General features: G+C 58.4%; 1 protein-coding gene across 1 annotated transcript in view; it reads left to right on the plus strand.

The window, feature by feature from the left end:
- LOC119113590 (uncharacterized) overlaps positions 1-22853 on the plus strand; it is a 78413-nt gene that overhangs the window by 28571 nt on the left and 26989 nt on the right. Inside the window, exons 2-6 of the mRNA XM_037237881.1 lie at positions 1097-1498; positions 11544-11621; positions 14009-14130; positions 19406-19516; positions 20564-20638. Of these exons, the coding sequence (XP_037093776.1) occupies positions 1466-1498; positions 11544-11621; positions 14009-14130; positions 19406-19516; positions 20564-20638 (419 nt within the window). The 5' untranslated portion in view covers positions 1097-1465. The remainder of the gene's footprint in view (positions 1-1096; positions 1499-11543; positions 11622-14008; positions 14131-19405; positions 19517-20563; positions 20639-22853) is intronic.

The raw sequence follows: 22853 nt of genomic DNA on the forward strand, positions 1-22853 counted from the left end.
ACCCTGAAGTATTCCCATATCAGTGCGGCATGTAAGACGCTGCTCCGTGCAGTAGTCAGCCTGCTGTAGAACAAGTCACATTTGCCTGTCGTGCGGACAGCATCACGGCCCTGCCCGGGGTTGACCACTGGTTTATTCCCCTGCCGACTGTCAGTTGTCTGCGCGCGCTGCCTCAGACCACTTTTGTCTGCTTTTGCACCAGGCTGGCTGCCGGGAGATATTGACCCTGGGTGGCGCTCTGGGGTTTGTCTCTGGGTGACGGACCTCCGTCTGCGCTCCGTGATTGGTCTTATCCATCGTCTCGATGCTTTGCCCAGAGAGCTGGTACACGTTTTGCCATATGTTTTAATCCTGTACAAGTGCACGCCAGGTCATTCGGAGGGAAGCTCAGCGCCGCTGAGTGCGTCTTAAAGGCCAAATGAGCGGCACACGACTGCACACGCGGTGCCGAAGGGCTGAAACAAACTTTCTGTATGCTGATTCTGATCCAGTCGTCGCGTGATTTTTCTGATCCAATCGTCGTCACACTCAGGTAAATGTTTATGCGGACAAAGACTTACGCGCATTTACTTTCTATCTAGAATTGCCGTTTACCGTTGCACCCAGTACGGCCATGATCAGCGCTGGCGGACGCGTTAGCTGCACGGGACCCGCTCCTTCCGCCCGTGAACCGTGTCGTTGACTGTACAAGGTCCCGCTCCCTCCGCCCGTGAACCGTGTCGTTTGCTGTACGGGACCCGCTCCTCCACCTGCGCACCGTGTCATTTGCTGTACAAGGCCCCACTCCCTCCATCTGTGAGCCGTGTCGTTTGCCGCACGGGGCCCCGCTCCGTCCGCCCGTGAACCGTGCCATTTGCTCTACTGGGCCCCGCTCCCTCCGCCGGTAACACGTCGTATGCCCACGGGTCCCGCTCCCTCCGCCCGTGATTCGTGTCGTTTGCTGTATGGGGCCCCGCTCCCTCCGCCCGTGATTCGTGTCGTGTTCTGATGCGATTCCGTGCCGGCGCCGGCACGGAGCCAGTGTTCAAGGCGATCAGGGTGGCATCGATCGTGACTGCACAAGGCGCCTCCACTTGACCTTGCGCTGTGCCTGCAGGCGGCGTGTGCGGCGCGCGCCCGCACTGACCTCTGCCACCGGCGGCGCTCTCCGGGCCGTGGCACCTGCGCCCGGGCCGTAGGCGGAGAAGACTCGAAGACTACGCGCCTTGTGTGAGCTGCGGCCGGAGTGAGGGAGGCGGACCGTGGTGAAGCGCCGTCCGGCCTGCCGGCGGCGGGCTCGACGCCGTCACTGAGGGTGTCGCCAACGCCGAAAGACTCTACGCCGGCCCCGGACTCGTGCTGACGCCTTGAGCCCGCGAGCTTTCCGCGGGGCACGGTGGCAACCCGTGCAGTGATGTGATGACGTCACCGGGAGGCCTGAGTGACGCAGTGTTGTGACGTCACCGGGCGCCTAGAGGAGACAGCCATGTCGAGCGGGATCATCCAGACGCTGACCGAGGTGAGTCATGGTTGCCCCTCACCCCTCTTACTAGGCCTCCACCTCCCTCCCACTCTCCTCCCTGTCTCCACCCCCTCCCTCCTACTCCTCTCCTTCCCCCTCCCTTCCCTCTCCCTTCTCTCCTCCCTCCGTGTCGTGCTCGCCCATTCGTCCAACCAGTCATTGGATTCGTCGGTGACGTTTAGCAGCGGAGGTGGACCGCGAACTCCTGTAGGTTTAAAACGATAACACCGGCGGTAGACGAGTTTACATTTAGCCACAAGAAACTCCGTGCCGAAGAGGCTGCACTGCGCCGGCTTCATCTGGCCACGCGTACCAGGCTCATCCTCATCATCTGTCGGGCGGCGATTCACCACTGTGCTCTCGATGCAGCGACACGCCAGCCGTCGAACGCGTGCGGTGATGTCGAAATAGTGAGTTTTTGTTCGCTACCTGTCTCGCTGCTTATTGGCAAGAACTCACCCGTGTCTGTTTCCTCCATTGTATTAGCTATAAAATCCACCAAGTTTCGAATTGTGCACGACCCAGCACAATAAGATGACATAAATTGGAAAATAATTTGATACCCGTGCCTCTACAATGTAGCTTTCTGGTTTTGTGTGAGGTTTTATGGTGTCGACCGGAGATACTGTTCGGTGACGCGCTTAAGCGTCAGAACTGAGCCGGATGGAAATAATCAAGGCATTCGACGCGCCCTACAGCCGCAAACGAATGAATAGATATATAAATATATAAATAAATGAATACATAAATACATAAAGTTAGTTCCAGCGTGTTCTGTTAAATGCACTTTACGCTGGTAGGTGCAGTATGCGCCGCACAATATTTCGCTGTTTGGGTGTTTTGGTGTCCTGTTCTGCACAAGGCCGAAAATTCTGATCCTTTTTTAGATTGAGGCCGCTCAAAACCTTCTGAAACATATTGTCTGTGTTGCACTTCCAGCAAGATTCCGTGCTTTACGGCAACGTTATTCGCAGATGAGGCAAAAGCCAAATCTTTTTCGCTCCCCCTCCTCACTCCCCCCTCCCTGACAGAATCAAGCACTAGTGAGGAAATGTTGCGACGTAGCAAAGGTGTGCATGCAATAGCGATGCTTCTGTTCGTTTGGGAGTTATAACTTGGACTGCATAATTGACTGTCGGCCGACGCAGCATTGTCGACTCACTGACGCCACATGATGACGGTGGACGTCCATTGCCCTATGGAATTAACGGTCGGCCGACGCAGCATTGCCGACCCACTGACGCCACATGACGACGGTGGACGTCCATTGCCCTATCGATCCCTGTCGCTGTCTGTCCTGTCCGCCGCCGTTTTTTGTCTAGACTGGAAGTCAGCCCCGGACTCTTGGGAAAGTGCGGCGGCGTGGCAACTTACGTGGTAACGTGTGTGTTTTGTGCCGGGGCTTTCGCATACACAGTCTGGCTCAGCGCTGGGCAGTTTGTGTGTGTAAAGATCGTTTTGTTGAAATCTTATAACGGTGTTGCAGGTAACCTCCTTTTGGATCCCTTTCACACTGGTTCGGGCTGATTGTTTATTTTTGTCAGGGCTGCTCTGACCATTTTCATTAACAAAGAATGTCCTTCACGTGTTTTTTTTCGGCGTTTTGAGTTTAGAATCTCACGCTAGGTGATCGGTCTGCAATATACCAGGAGATACTAGTAGAACGACTTCGTAGTACAAACACTGGTTATATTGACAGTACTCGACGTTTCAAGCTTAACTTACATCACGAGTGAAAATCATTGAGCAAGGCTGAGAAGAAAAATACTAACCAACCAAGACGCGTGGTTTAAAAAATACTCCAAATCTGTGTAGACACTGTGACAAAAAACTAAAAAAATAATGAATCATTCAGGCTCATATATCTTCACACCTGACATGCGGCTCTGCACTGGAAGTTACACGAAACACAAGCGACTAAGCCGGAAGATTACGATGACCCCTAGCAGGATGACCCGTGCCGAGTAGTAGGCTCAAGCGTTACTTACCACCATCATCAGCAGGCACTGTCCGAACCTGCCGCACGTCCCAGGAAGTCGATGCTCACGACGTGGCACACAGTAATACACGGCACTGCTGAGGGCTGTCCGGGGTACCGGGGCCGGTCAGTCCGGTCGAGTGGCGGCGGCGCTGACGGGAGGGGTCGACCGGGACGGGAGGGGTCTCTTCGGCCTGGCGCCTGGGAGGCGTCATTCGCCCCGAACAGCACCGGGGTAGCTCTGGAGGGGACCAACTCCAGAGGGAGTGTGTGGCCGTCTCCCATTTGGGCTCTGATGTGGGTGGGGAGCCTCGGTGCCGAAACTGAATGAAATCATTATGTGTGTGACTTCTTCAAACTGTCCAAAACCGATGCCCTCCGAAAAGAAGACGGACCGCGCCCGGTTCCGGGTGCAGGGCGAAATCAGGTCCACCTGCTCCACGGATGATTTGCTTCGCGCTGTGGTTGACTGGGAGATGGTGCGATAGAGGTCGAATTCTCTAACGGTGTCGACGCGACACGGACTGGGACGGCCGCTGAGTTTGTGTATGACATGATGACAGAGGGTCGAAAGCGAGACGTGAGCGTGCCAATGACAACAACACACCAAACCGAGAAGTTTTCTCCAGGCATCAAACTGCTCTGATCTTCAGAATGTCGGGGAGAAGGAGATGGTCCGGGACTTGAGAGTACATGTAGCCACCGTAGCGAGCCGGATCACGGTTTATGAGGGGGGGGGAGGCAATTAGATGCCCACGAACAACGTAATTATCACGTTCAACCTAACTAATCCACCCTCAGACGTTCATGTTGGCTACGCCGTTGTCATTGAGTGCGTAGTCCCAAACCTGTGCGCTTCTTCCAGTGTCAGCGTTTCGGCCACACGAAACGGCACTGCCGGAACAGACTATGGCGAGTGTGAGCATGAAGGGAACCAGTGCGACGCTGCGCAGCCCTGGTGTGTGAACTGTGGCGCTGGTCAGGCATCTCATACGACCTTTGATGGGAGCTGTCGGACATTCATGAACGAGGAGGAAATCAGCTCCCTGAAAACCGTCAAAAACATCCAATCTCGCGAGGCACGACAGCTGTGTGAGATAAGTGATCCCAGAACGTCCTACGCAGAGAAAGTCAAAAGTTCAGCACCGCAGAACACGACCACCGACCAGATGTCAGCTCTTCGGTTCATTCTGCTCCTGAGGTCTTACGGACTCTCAGTGGTGTCGGCAGGACAGGCGGCTGGCGCCCTTGGATCTCTCCCCCGACGCCAGCCTGTTCCCTGAGGTCTTCAGTGGTGCCGACAGGGCAGTCGACTGGCGGCTGGCCTCAGCCCTCTTATTGCATTGCATTACACGTTATCAGGTCATTCCGCAGTATTTCTTTTTCTATTTTTTATTTATTTATAATATTGTTATACATTGTTTCTTTTGTTTTTAGATCTACTGTTTTTATTGGGCTATTTTTAGACCTTCATCAACACGTACATCGACAGTCACATGACAAGTATAACGCAACACGAAAAGACATATGCAGGAGGTTGAGAATGGCAGGTAGGTACTTTGAATAATATCAAGGACACGGGTCTTAAAAGTAGAAAAAAATATAAGCCCGCAATGTCGGTGCTGATGACACTCTCGTTGCAGATACACACAGCCCGGTAGGCGTATGCTCGCTTTCCATGGTTCGTATGCGAAAAAGGGATAAATGACTAGATTGATGCATTATGCGCTCGGTGATTTGTGGTTGTAGGAGAACCGAGAACCTGGAGTGTCTTGTTTCCCCTGTCTATCAGTAGCTTGTGTAAAAGGCATGTATCGAAGAAGTCAAGGAACTTTTGGGCGCTAAGCCAGCCAAACCGTCGTAGGACATTCGGCACACGGTCAAAGTTATATCGTCCGGAGATCACCCTAACTGCGAGGTTAGACACTTTGCAATTTCACAACAGCCGTGCTGTTCGCGCCCCCTTAAACTTGAGCGCAGTAACGAACATGGTAGAACACAAGCACGTCAATTATGCGTGGCAGAAGGTTGACAGGTAGAACGTGCTTTGCATTTAAGAGAGCGACAAGAATGCCAACACAACGCCTATCGACATGGCTCACGCGCAGTTCCCAGAACAGTGCAGGATCCATGATCACGCCTAAATTTTTACACTATCTCAGTGTCAGAGAGGCTTATCCATAAACATGACGGTGGGTGACTCACGAACCTGGCTCAGTTAGCGCCTGCCTTCATGGAGTGAAAGCACCGTCTCACCAGCGCCATCATGCCATGTTGGGGAAACCAGGAGCACATGGTGTCCAGGACCGTCTCCAAGGATTTCCGGAGATCTGACAGCCTGCTACGTGGTCTAGTGGCGGCGACCTGTGTGTTGTCACCATAGTGGGCCACTGTTACACAGAAGCCCTTGATTTGAAGTGGTATATGGGAAGTGAGGTCATCGCTGGTTATATTATGTAACAAAGGGTCGAGGCACGAGCCCTGAAAAGTGCCGATAGTGATGTTAAATGGACTGGAAAGCGTTTCTCCCACTCTTATTCGCTGTGTGCGACCCTCCAGATAGTTCTCGAGCCATCCGGTGGAAATTTGGAGCAATTGGATTTTCGTGAGAAGGGTAGAGTGGTCCACCACATAAAAAACGGCTTAGTCTATAACGGCCAGGTCTAAACGGCTAGGTCTATAAGTGTAAGTGGTTCGGCTAAGGCCTGGCCCCCAAACGTCCTTGGCTCTCTCCCGACGCCAGCCTGTTCCCGGAGTTCCTATAGACTCAGCGGTGCCGGCCGGGCAAGCGGCTGGCGCCCTTGGCTCTCTCCCCGACGCCAGCCTGTTCCCTTAAGTCTTATGGGCTCTCAGTAGGGCTGGTGGGACAGGCGGCTGGCGCCCTGGGCTCTGTCCTCGACGCCAGCCTGTTCGGCAGCCGCTACGCTGCTCACTTGCGCTGTGTCGCTGTCGCCTTCTGGGGTGGAGAATGGAACGGCGGTCCGCGGTCTCCACCGGCACCCGCGTGGTCCGTAGTCTCCACTGGCACCCGCGCGGTCCGTGGTCTCCACCGGCACCCGCGTTGTCCACGGTCTCCACAGGCACCCGCGTGGTGCGCGGTCTCCACCGGTACCCGCGTGGTGCGCGGTCCCCACCGGTACCCGCGTGGTGCGCGGTCTCCACCGGCACCCGCGTGGTCCGCGGTCTCCACCTTCACCGTGTCCGACGCTCCGCTGCCCTCGTCCCCCTCCGTTTCGGACACGCCGCTGTCTTCGTCGCCTTCGACGCCCCTGGCAAGTGAGTGGACGAGCGGTAGAGACGGTGAAGCGGCACGAGGGGATGCCAAGCGGCGCGCTTGGCCGAGCTCGGGCGTGCTAAGGCGACAAAACGTCTGTCCGGCGCAGACAAAGAGCTCGTCCCTCAAAGATACACTCCAGCGCCCAGGAGGCCGATGGGGGCCCCGCTGGTCTCCATACGTCCGGTAGAGGCCCACCGATGGGCCCTTACCCTCCGCCGTCCGGGACCGGGTACGCTTACGTGAAGCGTGCCCCAGCCGGACCCCGTTTCCAGCTGACAGAGGGAGTCACAGGACTCGTCCCAGGGTGGGGCACGGTGTTATAGAGTTGGTCGTAGCTCTTGACCTGAGGCGTCTGGCCCTGCAACTGGCACAGCCCAATTCGTGTGACCCGTGTCTGATTTTGTCTTGACATTCCTCACCGCCTTTTCATTGCACCCTTTTCTGGCGTTTTTACAATGGAATTGTAGAGGAATGAAGGCGAATACCCTCGCCCTTCAGGCAGTCGTCAGCAAGCTCATTCCTGAAGTTGCAGCGCTGCAAAAGACGATGCTAGCGTCTGAAGATTGCTGCTCGTCGGAGGGGTTGATGATGTTCCGCAACGACGCGTTGGCACAGGGCGCTGGTCACCGGCGTGCGCTTGCAGTTCACCACAGCGTGCCAGCCGGGTCAGACTTGCGCTTGCAGTTCACCACAGCGTGCCAGCCGGGTCAGACTTGCGCTTGCAGTTCACCACAGCGTGCCAGCCGGGTCAGACTTGCGCTTGCAGTTCACCACAGCGTGCCAGCCGGGTCAGACTTGCGCTTCACGCTTCGAGCTGCGGCCGCGCGACTTATCCTGATCACCGACACATCACTGTTTGTTCGGCGTACGTTCCACCAGGTATCGCCTTTCCATCGGCACACACGAGACGCTTGCCATCTGAGATCTCTATCCATTACCCCTGCATCCAGGCGGCTTCAATGCACATCACACGACATCGTGGCGTGGCATTACGAATACTCGCGGGAGGACTGGTGAGAATTTTACCCATGGTGCTTCAATATGTATTTTAAACAGAGGAGCGTGTACACGTGTTATAGTATCATCCGGTCTCACGTGGGTGTTGTGCTACAGGCGTGAAATGTGAACTGTATAATTTTGAACTTAAAATAGATAAAATTAATTTGCTTATGATACCTTGTTCGTGATAGAGATGCACGTCACGCTGTTATTGATACGGATGACAAGCCGTGAGTGTTCACCAGAGCATTCTGTTGATATATGTTATGTTATGTTATGTTATGTTTTGATATATGTTTTTGATACACGTCTCAGGTCGCTGCCATCCGTTGTCGAATTTTTATGCTGTTTTTTTTGTATTAAGGAATGGCGCTGAAGGATTGTTCCTTGACAATGTGTCTGGCGTCGAACTTGGACATTGGACAACTTGGAACTTGCACTGAAACTGTAGAGGAAAGGGACCGGGGAGCGTCGCAAATTGCACATCTCGTGAAAGCTAAACAATTTCTTTCAGAACGAGACTGTCCCATTTTGGGGATGCTAGCATGCCTTAGGCTAGAGCGCGACACGTTAACGCCTTGTTGTAAAGTGCATTTTATTGCTCTGTTTCAGTGGTCGGGGGCAGTTTCGCAAACTTAGTTTCCGGGGGTGACCACACGTTGCGGATAGGGCAGTGACAACTAGCTTCCTTTCTCGGACGCGTATTGAGCGCATGCGCCTCAAGCTGCATCACCGAACCCGCGTTACCAGTGCAATCATCCCGTAATTCCCATTAAGCATTCGCGATGTCAGACGACGTCCGGAGCCGGATCTTCCTTTCCGTCCTACGTTACCGGCCTCCGTCCGGCCTATCTCGTCTGAAGCCTGCTGGCAGCTCCAGCGTGTTGCTGAAAATCAGCCCGTGGCCGCCGGCCCGCCGGCATCCGTGGCATCCGTGGCCGTCGGAGATGCGTGCATGGACGCGGCATCCTTGGCCGTGGGAGATGCGTGCCGCCGGCGCGCTTGTGCGGTGCTCGCCGCTGCCGTCATCGGGTGCTGATCCAGCCTTCCGCCTCGGCCGGCTCAGGCGCCCCAGGCGCATTAGGCCTGCACGTCAACGTGCGTCAGAGACGGACATTCAAAGGAAGGGTCGCATTGTCCCTCAGGCCACCTGAATTGCTGTCGTCCGTACGCAATTTGCGTTTTCAGCGCACTTTAGACATATTTCTCCCACCCATGCTTGCCTCTGCGGACATTTAACCGGCGTTGCTGGACCCAAGCCCTCAGAGTCGCTTCACAAGCCCCGTCTCACGCTTGTGCTTGTGTTGATCTCCAGCGCGACCGCTCCCGGGCGCCAGGGTAATAAAACCGAGGACTTGCCGTGGGTAGTGGCTCCGGAAAGTGGACCTGACGACCGCTGTTGAACACTCGGCCTGAACTGTCTGGTGGTTACCACGAGAGACTCGGCGCTAATCTCATGCAGGCCCAGGGCAGCGACGTCATGGGCGGTCTGGGTTCTCGTTCCCGCCTCGTGATATTTTTAGTGGCCCTGCGTGCAACCGGCAGTATTTTTTCTGGCGGCAGCTTCACCGGTGTGGCAACACTAATGATCATCACGGCCACGTGCGTCGATAAATAATCATACGATTATTATAGAAGTACTCGATTATCTCTGTCCATCCCTCTCTCCCTCCCCCTCTCTCTCTCTCCCTGTCCCTCCCCTCTCTCCCCTTGTCTCCCTTCGTCCCGCTGGTCGCGCGGCTGACGCACGCTGGCACGGGCACCCGGGCTGATGCGCGTGTTGACGCGCTGGGCCCGGCGTGACACGTCACTGAGCCGCGTCCTGGTCACGGGGACTGGAGCGGGGACGGTCAGACGACGGCCGGCTGCCGGGCTGGACCGCGCCCTGGTCACGGGGACTGGAGCGGGGACGGTCAGACGGCGGCCGGCTGCTGGGCTGGACCGCGCCCTGTTCTCGGGGACTGGAGCGGGGACGGCCAGACGGCGGCCGGCTGCCGGGCTGGGTCGCGCCCTGTTCTCGGGGACTGGAGCGGGGACGGCCAGACGGCGGCCGGCTGCTGAGCTGGGTCGCGCCCTGTTCTCGGGGACTGGAGCGGGGACGGCCAGACGGCGGCCGGCTGCCGGGCTGGGTCGCGCCCTGGTCACGGGGACTGGAGCGGGGACGGTCAGACGGCGGCCGGCTGCTGGGCTGGACCGCGCCCTGGTCACGGGGACTGGAGCGGGGACGGTCAGACGGCGGCCAGCTGCTGGGCTGGGCCGCGCCCTGGTCACGGGGACTGGAGCGGGGACGGTCAGACGGCGGCCGGCTGCTGGGCTGGACCGCGCCCTGTTCTCGGGGACCGGAGCGGGGACGGCCAGACGGCGGCCGGCTGCTGGGCTGGGCCGCGCCCTGTTCTCGGGGACTGGAGCGGGGACGGTCAGACGGCGGCCGGCTGCCGGGCTGGGTCGCGCCCTGTTCTCGGGGACTGGAGCGGGGACGGTCAGACGGCGGCCGGCTGCTGGGCTGGGCCGCGTCCTGGTCACGGGGGCCGGAGCGAGGACGGTCAGACGACGGCCAGCTGCTGGGCTGGGCCGCGTCCTGGTCACGGGGACTGGAGCGGGGACGGTCAGACGGCGGCCGGCTGCTGGGCTGGGCCGCGTCCTGGTCACGGGGACCGGAGCGGGGACGGTCAGACGACGGCCAGCTGCTGGGCTGAGCCGCGCCCTGGTCACGGGGACTGGAGCGGGGACGGTCAGACGGCGGCCAGCTGCTGGGCTGGACCGCGCCCTGTCCTCGGGGACTGGAGCGGGGACGGTCAGACGGCGGCCGGCTGCTGGGCTGGGTCGCGTCCTGGTCACGGGGACGGAGCAGGGACGGCCAGACGGCGGCCAGCTGCTGGGCTGGACCGCGCCCTGGTCACTTGGACTGGAGCGGGGACGGTCGAAGGCGGCCGGCTGCTGGGCTGGACCGCGCCCTGGTCACGGGGACTGGAGCGGGGACGGTCAGACGGCGGCCAGCTGCCGGGCTGGACAGCGCCCTGGTCACAGGGGCCGGAGCGGGGACGGTCAGACGGCGGCCGGGGCGGGGACGGTCAGACGGCGGCCGGCTGCCGGGCTGGGCCGCGTCGTATCCACGCTCGGCCGCCCCTGCCAGGGCCAGTGTATCTGACACCATCTGGGTGAACTGTCTGGTAATGTGTCGTCGGGATGAGTGGTGGGGTGATAACAAGTCGGCTCGCAGTTCAGGCCTTTACCAGATCTTCCGGGTGAGGCTCGGCGCGCGGGCCGTCTCTCATGTCCGGATGATGGATCTTGTGAGAGAACTTTGTCACGAGGTAGGCGAACACAGGCCGCGGGAATTAGGTCTGTCAGTTGTCTGGGGACGGCGCACTGCTCCCACGCAACAGACCCGCTCACGCCAGACCTCCCGCACAAACTGAAGTCCGGACACGGCCGCTGTCTCTTGGATGCGTCTGTCGGACATCAAAACGCGCTGCCACAATGCCCGCTAATCGGGCCAGCGCGCTGACAACTCGTGACGGGGGCTGGGATATGGTCGCCGGTACGCGCACGTCCCACGCACTGCCCGGCTCGGCCGCGCCTGCCGCCGGCTGCCGGTCAGTAGCGACCCTGCGTCGGGGCTTGACGCATGCGAGGTCGAGTTGTGCTCCGGACAGGGCGGCGCCGGGCGGCCGACTGGCCCAGCCGTGGTGACTGACGCACGAACCCACAGGCCCGGCCGTGGTGACTGACGCACGCGCCCACCGGCCCAGCCGTGGTGAATGACGCAATCGCCGGGTGTGTTTCAGCGGGAGCCGGTGCGGTTCGAAGTGGCCACGGAAGGCCTGGACGCTGCCGAGCTGCGCCTCGTCAAGCAGATCCAGCAGGTGAGTTTAGCGGAGGGAGGCGGCGAAAGCACTGGTCAGGGTCAGGGCTCGCTCTCCAGCTGTGTCCAGCGGAAGGGGGCAGGGAGATCACCGGCCATGCTCAGGGTCTGCTCTCCAGCTGTGTCCAGCGGAGGAGGGCAGGGAGAACACCGGCCATGCTCAGGGTCTGCTCTCCAGCTGTGTCCAGCGGAGGAGGGCAGGGAGAACACCGGCCATGCTCAGGGTCTGCTCTCCAGCTGTGTCCAGCGGAGGGGGGCAGGGAGATCACCGGCCATGCTCAGGGTCTGCTCTCCAGCTGTGTCCAGCGGAAGAGGGCAGGGAGAGCACCAGCGATGCTCAGGGTCTGCTCCCCAGCTGTGTCCAGCGGAGGGGGGCAGGGAGATCACCGGCCATGCTCAGGGTCTGCTCTCCAGCTGTGTCCAGCGGAAGAGGGCAGGGAGAGCACCAGCGATGCTCAGGGTCTGCTCCCCAGCTGTGTCCAGCGGATGAGGGCAGGGAGAGCACTAGCGATGCTCAGGGTCTGCTCCCGAGCCGTCAAACCGATGTAACGCTAGCACTGAATCTGGCCACTGTGTTTCACGGGAAGGGTCTGGGTTAGAATCGTTCCGTGCCCTAGAAAATGGGACTGTGCTGATGTGACAGCGTAAAAACTAATTCATGTCGTCAGACTGAGTCGCCGGTTTTGCCTGGAGTTGGACCATGCTGGTTGTCTTCAGCCATACCCGGTCCGTGACAGCCCAGCGTCAGCTCGTCCTTCATACAATGGCCATCATCTATGCTGTGTGAACATTGCTACAATGTAGTGTAAATGACAGCCTATACACATTTGTCGTGTAAATACCAACACCAGGTGAGGACGATTCTTTGGAGAATTATCCTATCTGATATGATATGACGTGATACTGAGGCCTGGTCTGAATCATTCACCGAGACAAAGTGAAATGTATATTGCTTAACCAGCCACCTACCACCTCAGTGGTAGTCTCACGTCTATACACGTCCGTCAGCTCAACCGCGCGGGCATTGTTTCGGCGCCGTGTGCTTCAACCTGGTTGTTTTGATTGGCAGCGGGTATGCTGTTTTATTTGTTTTCCGGTGCTATCGCGAGTTTCGTGACCGTGGTCTGGGATCTGTTAGATCAGTTGTCATGGTTTGGGATCCGTAAGATGTATTGTCATGGTTTGGGATCCGTTAGATCGGTTGTCATGGTCAGGGATCCATTAGATCGGTTGTCGTGGTCTGGGATCCGTTAGATTGGTTGTCATGGTTTGGGATCCGTTAGATGTGTTGTCATGGTCTGGGATCCGTTAGATCGGTTGCCATGATCTGGGATCCTTTAGATCAGTTGTGGTCTGGGATCCATTAGATCGGTTGTCATGGTCTGGGATCCGCCAGATCGGTTGTCTTTGTCTGGGATCCGTTAGATCGGTTGTCATGGTTCGGGATCCGTTAGGTCGGTTGTCATGGTCTGGGATCCGTTAGATCGGTTATCATTGGCGGGAGCCGGTTCTTCCTTCGCGTCAGTCGGATCACTGCCGCCGCTGCCGCCGCTGCTGCCACTGCCGACCCAGTCCGGCAGCAGCCTCCCCCCCCCCCCTGCTGGCGGCTCGCCGGCCTCAATGCCAGATTGCTATCCTTTTGCGCGGCGTCTGGCTGATGTGTTTCGAATCAGGATGGATGTTGGGCGCTGGGGCCGTTCGACCTCTGTCGACCTCCGGAAGCGGTCGACGCCGGACCCGTGCTATAGCGCCGGGCTTATACAGGGGCACCGGGCCTGTACAGGGATGCCAGGCTTGTTTAGGGGGGGTCGTGCCGGTACAGGGGTGCCGGGCTTGCTTAGGGGGGGGGGGGGGGGGAGGGGCCTGCACAGGGACGCCTAGCCTGTACAGGAGCGCATGGAGCTTAGAAGAGGGCGATGTGTGTCGGCCGCTTGTTCTGAGGGGTGAAGGGGGATGATAATTGGGAGCTGTGCTCAGGCGAAGAATATGGCTCGGTCACGCTGAGAGGAATGTTGAATGTCCTGAGATACGGGGCTGAGGGGATTGTGGAACGGTTCGTTGGCCTTGATGTGCAATGGTCGGTTGTGGTGAATGTGTTTCAGTGGCCTTCGTTTCCTGTAGCTGGGTTATGTAGCCAGATGGCAAGAGGAGGCTTTGTGCCTCTGAAAGAGACACCCATGATCCAATGTGCGTGCGGCTATGCCCGAATTGTGGGAGAGTTTCTGTACCACTACGATTAATTTCTAAATGTCCGTGTGCCTGTGCACACCGTCTTTGTTTGTTTGTTTTTTTTGTCCTGCTAAATACATCCGCCCAGACGCCAGAGGAGGCATTGTACTGCCAGACCACGCCATTCCCGTGACCCCGCGCGTGTGCCGCCACACGCAGGTGGCGGAGGAGGCGCTATACCACTGGAAGACGTTCCCGCTGATCCTGCCTCCCCCGGTGGCCGTGCAGCACCGTGACGTGGACTCGTCCTCGCTGGCCCGCCGGAAGCCGATCGTTGTCAGGTGAGAGCGGCACAAGGGCTGGAAGGGGGGGGGGGGGGTGAGGCGCCCGCACCCCTGCGGCGGCCTAGCGCCCGCACCCCTGCGACGGCCTAGCGCCCGCACCCTTGCGACGGCGCGGCCGCCAGCGCGCCGCCGCAGGGGTGCGGCTCGTCCACCGCTGCCACCGTGATGTGGTGCTATTGGGGATGGTCAGGGCCTCGTTTTGGCGGATGGATCTGCTCTGTGACGCACTAACTGTGATCTGGTGTCGTTATGGTGGACAGGTCTACTCTGTGACACACTAACTGTGATCAGGTGTCGTTATGGCGGATGGGTCTGCTCTGTGACGCACTAACTGTGATCTGGTGTCGTTATGGTGGATGGGTCTGCTCTGTGACGCACTAACTGTGATCTGGTGTCGTTATGGTGGATAGGTCTACTCTGTGACGCACTAACTGTGATCTGGTGTCGTTATGGCGGATGGGTCTGCTCTGTGACGCACTAACTGTGATCTGGTGTCGTTATGGTGGATAGGTCTACTCTGTGACGCACTAACTGTGATCTGGTGTCGTTATGGTGGATAGGTCTACTCTGTGACGCACTAACTGTGATCTGGTGTCGTTATGGCGGATGGGTCTACTCCGTGACGTATCAACTGTGATCTGGTGTCGTTATGGCGGATGGATCTGCTCTGTGACGCACTAACTGTGATCTGGTGTCGTTATGGTGGATGGGTCTACTCTGTGACGCACTAACTGTGATCTGGTGTCGTTATGGCGGATGGGTCTGGTCTGTGACGCACTAACTGTGATCTGGTGTCGTTATGGTGGATAGGTCTGCTCTGTGACGCACTAACTGTGATCTGGTGTCGTTATGGTGGATAGGTCTACTCTGTGACGCACTAACTGTGATCTGGTGTCGTTATGGTGGATAGGTCTGCTCTGTGACGCACTAACTGTGATCTGGTGTCGTTATGGTAGACAGGTCTACCCTGTGACGCATTAACTGTGATCTGGTGTCGTTATGGTGGATAGGTCTACTCTGTGACGCACTAACTGTGATCTGGTGTCGTTATGGCGGATGGGTCTACTCTGTGACGTATCAACTGTGATCTGGTGTCGTTATGGCGGATGGGTCTACTCTGGGACGTATCAACTGTGATCTGGTGTCGTTATGGCGGATGGGTCTGCTCTGTGACGCACTAACTGTGATCTGGTGTCGTTATGGTGGATAGGTCTACTCTGTGACGCACTAACTGTGATCTGGTGTCGTTATGGTGGATGGGTCTGCTCTGTGACGTATCAACTGTGACCTGGTGTCGTTATGGTGGATAGGTCTACTCTGTGACGCACTAACTGTGATCTGGTGTCGTTATGGTGGATAGGTCTACTCTGTGACGCACTAACTGTGATCTGGTGTCGTTATGGTGGATGGGTCTGCTCTGTGACGTATCAACTGTGACCTGGTGTCGTTATGGTGGATGGGTCTGCTCTGTGACGCACTAACTGTGATCTGGTGTCGTTATGTTGGATAGGTCTACTCTGTGACGCACTAACTGTGATCTGGTGTCGTTATGGTGGATGGGTCTGCTCTGTGACGTATCAACTGTGAGCTGGTGTCGTTATGGTGGATGGGTCTGCTCTGTGACGCACTAACTGTGATCTGGTGTCGTTATGTTGGATAGGTCTACTCTGTGACGCACTAACTGTGATCTGGTGTCGTTCTGGTGGATGGGCCTGCCCTCTTACGTATCAACTGTGATCTGGTGTCGTTATGGTGGATGGGTCTGCTCTGTGACGTATCAACTGTGACCTGGTGTCGTTATGGTGGATGGGTCTGCTCTGTGACGCACTAACTGTGATCTGGTGTCGTTATGTTGGATAGGTCTACTCTGTGACGCACTAACTGTGATCTGGTGTCGTTCTGGTGGATGGGCCTGCCCTCTTACGTATCAACTGTGATCTGGTGTCGTTATGGTGGATGGGTCTGGTCTGTGACGTACTGGCTCTGATCTGGCGCCCTTATGGTGTATTGGTCTGTTCTGTGACGTATCGATTGTGATCTGATGTCGTAATGGTGGACGGGTCTGCTCTGTGACGGATCGACCGGAGCCTGGTGCGTAGGTGGGAATGGCTCAGTGTGTTGGGAGGAGCGGCGTGAGTCTTAAGCCCGCTGTACGCTGGCACGTTTTTCGTGCGTTGCGTTTCATGTGAAACGAAACGCAACCGAAAGGTGAAAGAGCAACCGACATCACGTGCACCTCAAAGAATAAATCACCGGCGACAAACGTTATCTAGTCGAGATAGCAGACAATGGTGCGACGTTCAAGACTGGGGTTTTAGGACGCGCCGACTTCTTTGGTCATTTTGCGGTCGCAGACAGGGATGCGTCTCACAGTAATTCCCTGTGAGGAGCGGAAGCAGTTGTCTGAAATTCAAGTTTTTATCTGCCAAGAGGCAGCGCATCCTGCCATCTCGTGCGCAGGGTGCAGCCCGCCGCGTTGGGGAATCTCATTGGTTCTAACGTTTTGCTACTGGTGAGTTCCGTTCCGCCTCGCATCGTATCGAAACGCTGCGCAGCGAAAAGTGGTCAGTAGGGGACGACCTTTGTGGTGGGAGAGGTCAGCTACGTGACGCCCCGACTGCAGGCGGCCGGCCTCGGCGTCTGCAGGTCGTAGCCGGCTGCTGCAGCGGTGAAGGCTGCTCATCTCGGTCACTAGACTTGCCCCGTCCTGTTGTCTGGACTTTGCTCTTGGTAGCAGTACTCCTTGTCATTAGGCTGGCTGAGCACAGCACAGCGCGACACAGCACATTACAGTACGGCACGGCACGGCACGGCACGGCACAGCGCAGCGCAGCGCCCATCCCGCAAGGCTCGGCGAGGGAGCCGTGCCGTCCGCCGTGGAAGCCGTGCCGTCTGCTCCGGGAGCCGTGCCGTTTGCCGTGGAAGCCGCGCCGTCTGCTGCGGGAGCCGTGCCGTCTGCCCTGGAAGCCGTGCCGTCTGCTGCGGAATCCGTGCCGTCTGCTGTGAGAGCCCTGCCGTCTGCTGTGGAAGCCGTGCCGTCTGCTGCGGGAGCCGTGCCGTCTGCCCTGGAAGCCGTGCCGTCTGCTGTGAGAGCCGTGCCGTCTGCTGCGGGAGTTGTGCCGTCTGCTGTGAGAGCCGTGCCGTCTGCTGCGGGAGTCGTGCCGTCTGCTGTGGGAGTCGTGCCGTCTGCCGGGGAAGCCGTGTCGTCTGCCGTGGAAGCCGTGCCGTGTGCTGCGGGAGCCGTGCCGTCTGCTGCGGAAGCCGTGCCGTCTGCCGGGGAAGCCGTGCCGTCTGCTGCGGGAGCCGTGCCGTCTGCCGTGGAAGCCGTGCCGTCTGCTGCGGGAGTCGTGCCGTCTGCCGTGGAAGCCGTGCCGTCTGCTGCGGGAGCCGTGCCGTCTGCCGTGGAAGCCGTGCCGTCTGCTGCGGGAGTCGTGCCGTCTGCCGTGGAAGCCGTGCCGTCTGCTGCGGGAGTTGTGCCGTCTGCCGTGGAAGCCGTGCCGTCTGCTGCGGGAGTAGTGCCGTCTGCCGTGGAAGCCGTGCCGTCTGCCGTGGAAGCCGTGCCGTCTGCTGCGGGAGTCGTGCCGTCTGCTGCAGGAGTCGTGCCGTCTGCCGTGGGAGTCGTGCCGTCTGTTCCGGGAGCAGTGCCATCTGCTGCGGGAGCCGTGCCGTCTGCTGCGGGAGCAGTGCCGTCTGCTGCGGGAGTCGTGCCGTCTGCCGTGGGAGTCGTGCCGTCTGTTCCGGGGGCAGTGCCATCTGCTGCGGGAGCCGTGCCGTCTGCTGCGGGAGCAGTGCCGTCTGCTGCTGGAGCCGTGCCGCCTGCTGTGAGATCCGTACCAGCTGCCGTGAAGGCCTTGCCGTCCGCTCGTCCCACCATCGAGCCGTACCGTGGCGTCAGGGCCTGCTCCGCCTCGCCGGGGCGACTTCGTGGCGTGCTTCTATTTGTTTGAGGACGGCACAACGATGAGTCACGGCTGGCTCAGTCCGACGATTGTCACGATAGGGCTCTGTTTGAATATGGCGTGGCGGCGAGTCATGGCCGAGGAACAGTGATTGTGGTCGTGAGATGGGCGAGGAGGAGGGGACGAGACACTGGCCATGTGAAGTCGTGTTCGAGTGCCGGACGTATTGTCATTGGAGATTATAAAATTGTCCAGGTTCTGAGGTCGTGAAGGGACGCACGCCGTGTGCCCCGTGCGTGTGTGTCCGGACCGAGGCTTTGTTAGAGTTGCGGTGAACTCGGCAGTTTGGCGCCGTGTCGTTGTACGTTTGAACTGAGATGGAAAGTTAGCGAATTTTCCCTGAGCTTGTTAGTCGCGCTGCCAGTTGCTCAAATTTAAGTTTCCATCATCTCCTTATAGCTCTGTCCCGAGCTCCCCGCGTTTGGGCGCACAAGTCGATTTAATGTCATTGATAATCTTACTGCTGTGGTTCTGCACCTTGTACAGTGTTTGCCGTTGGCGGCCGTGACTCAGTGTCTTTGCATTGATACGTCACGTGACTGTCTTGGTTCTGCGCTGCGGATGCGTCCGTCATTGAGGAGTCCTGTAAGCTTCGTGATTCCCGGGGCCCCGCCTCGTCTGACATTGCGTTTCATGGGATTGTCTCGTCGCCGAACCCTGTAGCGCGCCCCTCGACTCTGTGTCATGTTGCTAAGCTTTTGACCTCGTCGTCATGGGACTCTACCGCACTGCTGGGCTCTGTCGGACACTGCTGGACTGCTGAATTCTGTGCCGCATCGCCGGACTCCGTGCCGCGTTGCTGGACTCTATCAATCGCTGAGCTCTGTGCTCCGTTGCTGGACCCTGTGTCAATCGCTGGACTCCTTGCCGCATCGCTGGACTCCGTGCCCCGTTGCTAGACTCTGTAACGCGTTGCTGAACCCCATATTGTGTCGCTGAACTCTGCGCCGTGTCACTGGACTCGGTACAGTGTGTGACACTTCTTCCCCTGCGACAGGGACCTGTTCGTGGTACAGTGTGTGACACCTCTTCCCGCGACAGGAACCTGTTCGTGGTACAGTGTGTGACACCACTTCCCCTGCGACAGGGACCTGTTCGTGGCACAGTGTGTGGCACCTCTTCCCCCGCGACAGGGACCTGTTCGTGGTACAGTGTGTGACACCTCTTCCCCCACGACAGGGACCTGTTCGTGGCACAGTGTGTGACACCTTCCCCGCGACAGGGACCTGTTCGGGGTACAGTGTGTGACACCTCTTCCCCGCGACAGGGACCTGTTCGTGGTGCAGTGTGTGACACCTCTTCCCCCGCGACAGGGACCTGTTCGTGGCGCCCTGCTTCGATGAGTTGGAAGCGGTGGCCCTGGACTCTGGCGGAGAGCCGCGGAAGCTCAGCGCCAAGCAGCTGGCCTCCGTGCGCGAGTCCGGGTAGGTGGTCTGGAGCCGGCACGTCGGCTATATGTCAGCCTTGGGTCAGTTGTGGGTCACTAAATGTCAGTTATAGGTCGACGGCGATCTGCCCAGACCTGTTTTAAAAGGTGGCCACAAGCTTAGACATGAAAAGTTGCTCGGCGTGTCAGTTCAGTCGGCGGCTGGCTGGCTGGGGAAGTGTTCGTGCTCGATGGCGATAGCAGTACGGTGGAGATAAACCCAGCACTGGCGGCTGGCCCGGACCCGTGAGGGTGGTCCTGAGCTGGCTGGCCGCAACCGTGCCGCGTGCCGTCCGTGATCCCCTCCTGGCACTGGCTGTCACGCGGCGGCCCCTTGTACCGACTGTTAGCTAGCCCGTGCACTGGCCCCTGGGCCCGGCTTTGCCGACTAACCACTGCAGCGAATGCCGCCCGGCCAGCAACCCCGGGCCGCGGCAGGCCCCCTCCCGGCTCGGGTATTGCGTGGGTGCATGGTGACATCACCTGACCTGATCTGAAGTGACCTGTGACGCGTGGCGCGTCCGGCGGGCTGGGGTCACATCGGGTCACGGGCCGCGCTCGGTGGCGGAGGCACAGGCGAGCAGCGCTGAACACCAGGCGTCGCTGAGCATATCGGAGATGATACAGAGGGCCAAAAAAGAGAACATGGCGGATCAATGCGTAGAAACACATCTCGTGTTAGTTAGCATGGAGGTCCGAGGTATCACTTACTTACACCTTGCCATCAGCTGTGAATAGTGAAGACTGTTATACTACCGTCCCCTCCCTCAAGGGTTTCAGAGGCTAGCAGGATTAACATTACCTTGTGGTGACGCTGGATGGGGGTCTTCCCGCAGGAACATTTCTTGCATACGTGTCTTCACAGTGTCGTTCAGAGTATACCACGCTTGTGCTTTTTGGGCCCGGAAATGTACATGGATGAAATTGCCACTCTTACGTAGTAAAGACTTGTTTTGGCGGCCCGCCGGACGTTCCGGTCGTGCTGCCACCTATGATCGACGGCAGGAGCTAACGGTTCGCTGCCATCCCTTGGGGGGCACCGCAGCAGCTGCAGCAAGGCCAAGGCGACGCCCCGGCGCCGGCTAACCGCGCAGCAGCTTCGTTCGATCCGGCGGCGCGGGTAGGTCACGGCCGCCCGAGGTCGAGGTCACCTGTGGGTCAAGGTCACTGCTGACTGTCTTCTGATCTCTCGCTCGCAGCACGAGCGGCCTGCTAGCTACCTCTGCATGCAGTCGTGATGTGGATGCACGGGCCGTCGGGTGCATGTCGGGGTGTCGTGTGGCGGCCGAGCCGTCTGGATCCTGTGACCCTTTGTGTGATAGTCGGGTTGCCACACCCGGAGCGCCGTCTCGTGCCGTGGCCTTTCCGCTGCTGGTGGTTCGACCGCCCAATGGCGGCGCCGACCTCGGCGGCTGGGTCGACGACAAACGGCGGCTCGTCCGTCGCCATGGCCTGGGCAGAAGACAAAAACAAGGCGGGCTGACAGGGAGGATAAATTCAGGGGCATTTTTCTTGGTAGGAGGGTATTCCTGGGAACTGATTCCTTCTCTCTGGCGATCTAGCATTTGGATTCGCGCGGAGTTATCAAAAAGTGGACTTATTCGTAGTTTGTTGGGGTAGCTCTCCGGTGATTTATTCTTGTTGAGTTTCTGGGGTATCTTTTGCGTTATTTTGTTGCACCCGTTTCCTTCATACGCTGGTCTGTAGATCTATATGTTCTAGTGGAGCGCAGATTCGTTTGTAATTGTCTCGATTCCATTTTGACAGACGTGTGGGTATTGTATCTCGCGCGGTCACGGTTTCGCCTGCATATACGCCCAAGCACGTAATCGCATGCGTTCCGTGTTTATTTCACGATGCATGTGACCGTTGTGACTGAAACCGGTACCCAGCACTCGCTGGTCGCTGGTCGCTGGTCGTCGTACGCTGGTTTTCATGGAAAGCAAACACATCCGGTGCTGAATTTGGGACCAAGGACGTTTCCCGGACGAGAATTGAGCTCCAACCCTGAGCCGTGGTGTCTACATGAATGTGAACGCGGACGCACCAGGTGTCTCGCAAGACCCAGCTGCGTTTATTATGGCTATGAGCGCGAAAGCCAGCCTCTCATCTCTCTCTCTCTCTCTCCGTGTACGCCCCTCCCCTCTCCTCACCCCCGAGTGGCCGCTTCTCACCGCTAACGGCCCCTTCTCACCGCTCACGGCCCCCGCGCACCGCTTTCGGCCCTGTTTTACCCTGAAAGGCCGTTCTCACCGGCCGCTGACGTTGTGTTGGGACTGCAGTGCGGTATTGATCCCGGCGTTTGCTTCTGTGATGCCATAACCTCAGTTGCCATAACCTCACCGCAGTGAATTCGCTGTTCTGTGTGCCAACTTTGACGGTGTCTGGACCACCCGTTTCAAACTGAGTCGTTTTCGCTGGTTGGCTGGTCGTGTCTCGTCCGCGGCAATCATTGCCGCACTTGTCGCTCGTCAGCTTCTCGTGGCTGCTGAGAACGGCGAGTCCGTTTCGATGGCCGGGAGGCGCGCCTCGCCGTCATTTCACAGGAGTGACCACACACTGGGCCGATCCACAGCCGTCAGACGGCGGCGCTACCCTGCCGGATCCGTATCACTGAGACTCCGTTCATACCATGCACTTAGTGTGCTCTTACTGCAGGCCAGCCGATGACTGCGGCGGTTTCGTCGAGAGCAGAAACCGCTGACGCCCCCATCCAGGCCGGCTCCGTTCCTCCCCCGTCCCATGTTCCATTCAGTGGACTCGCCGTTTGGCCGATTCGCGCTGAGGTTCACGTGCCGGAGGAGGGGTTCGGCGAGTCTATGTTCTACGTCCACACTCCCGCACTAATCCAACGAGTTTGTTTACATGGAGAGGCTCCTGTGAAAATCGCTTTGTTATTGCAAGCTTCGCCCGGCTTCCACCAGCATACGTCGACACTCCATCGACGTCGTTGTACAGACTCGCCCCCGCGGATGTTCCAGCGAGTGAACTCTAATAGGCGTTCCAGTAACTTTAAGCTGTACTCTCGTGCGCGTGGCTGGTGACCCCAGCTGGTGTGTCTGGCCGACTGGCTGGCGGCATGAAGTTCCAGCGCTGAAGTCATGACTGACCTTCCGTTGGCTCCCACGTGCGGCACGTGGCTTTGACTTGGTGATGGTGACTGTTAGCTGGCGCTGATCCATTGACTCCCATGTGCGACACGTGGCTTTGACTTGGCGATGATGACTGTAAGCTGGCGCTGATCCATTGACTCCCAAGTGTGGCGACACATGACCTTGACCTGGTGATGGTGACTGTGAGCTGGCGCTGACCGCCGTCTGCGGTGCGGACGGGCG

The sequence above is a fragment of the Pollicipes pollicipes genome, unplaced genomic scaffold (genome assembly GCF_011947565.3).
Source record: "Pollicipes pollicipes isolate AB1234 unplaced genomic scaffold, Ppol_2.1 Scaffold_7262;HRSCAF=8765_pilon_pilon_pilon, whole genome shotgun sequence".
In the NCBI taxonomy this organism is placed as follows: Eukaryota; Metazoa; Arthropoda; class Thecostraca; order Pollicipedomorpha; family Pollicipedidae; genus Pollicipes; species Pollicipes pollicipes.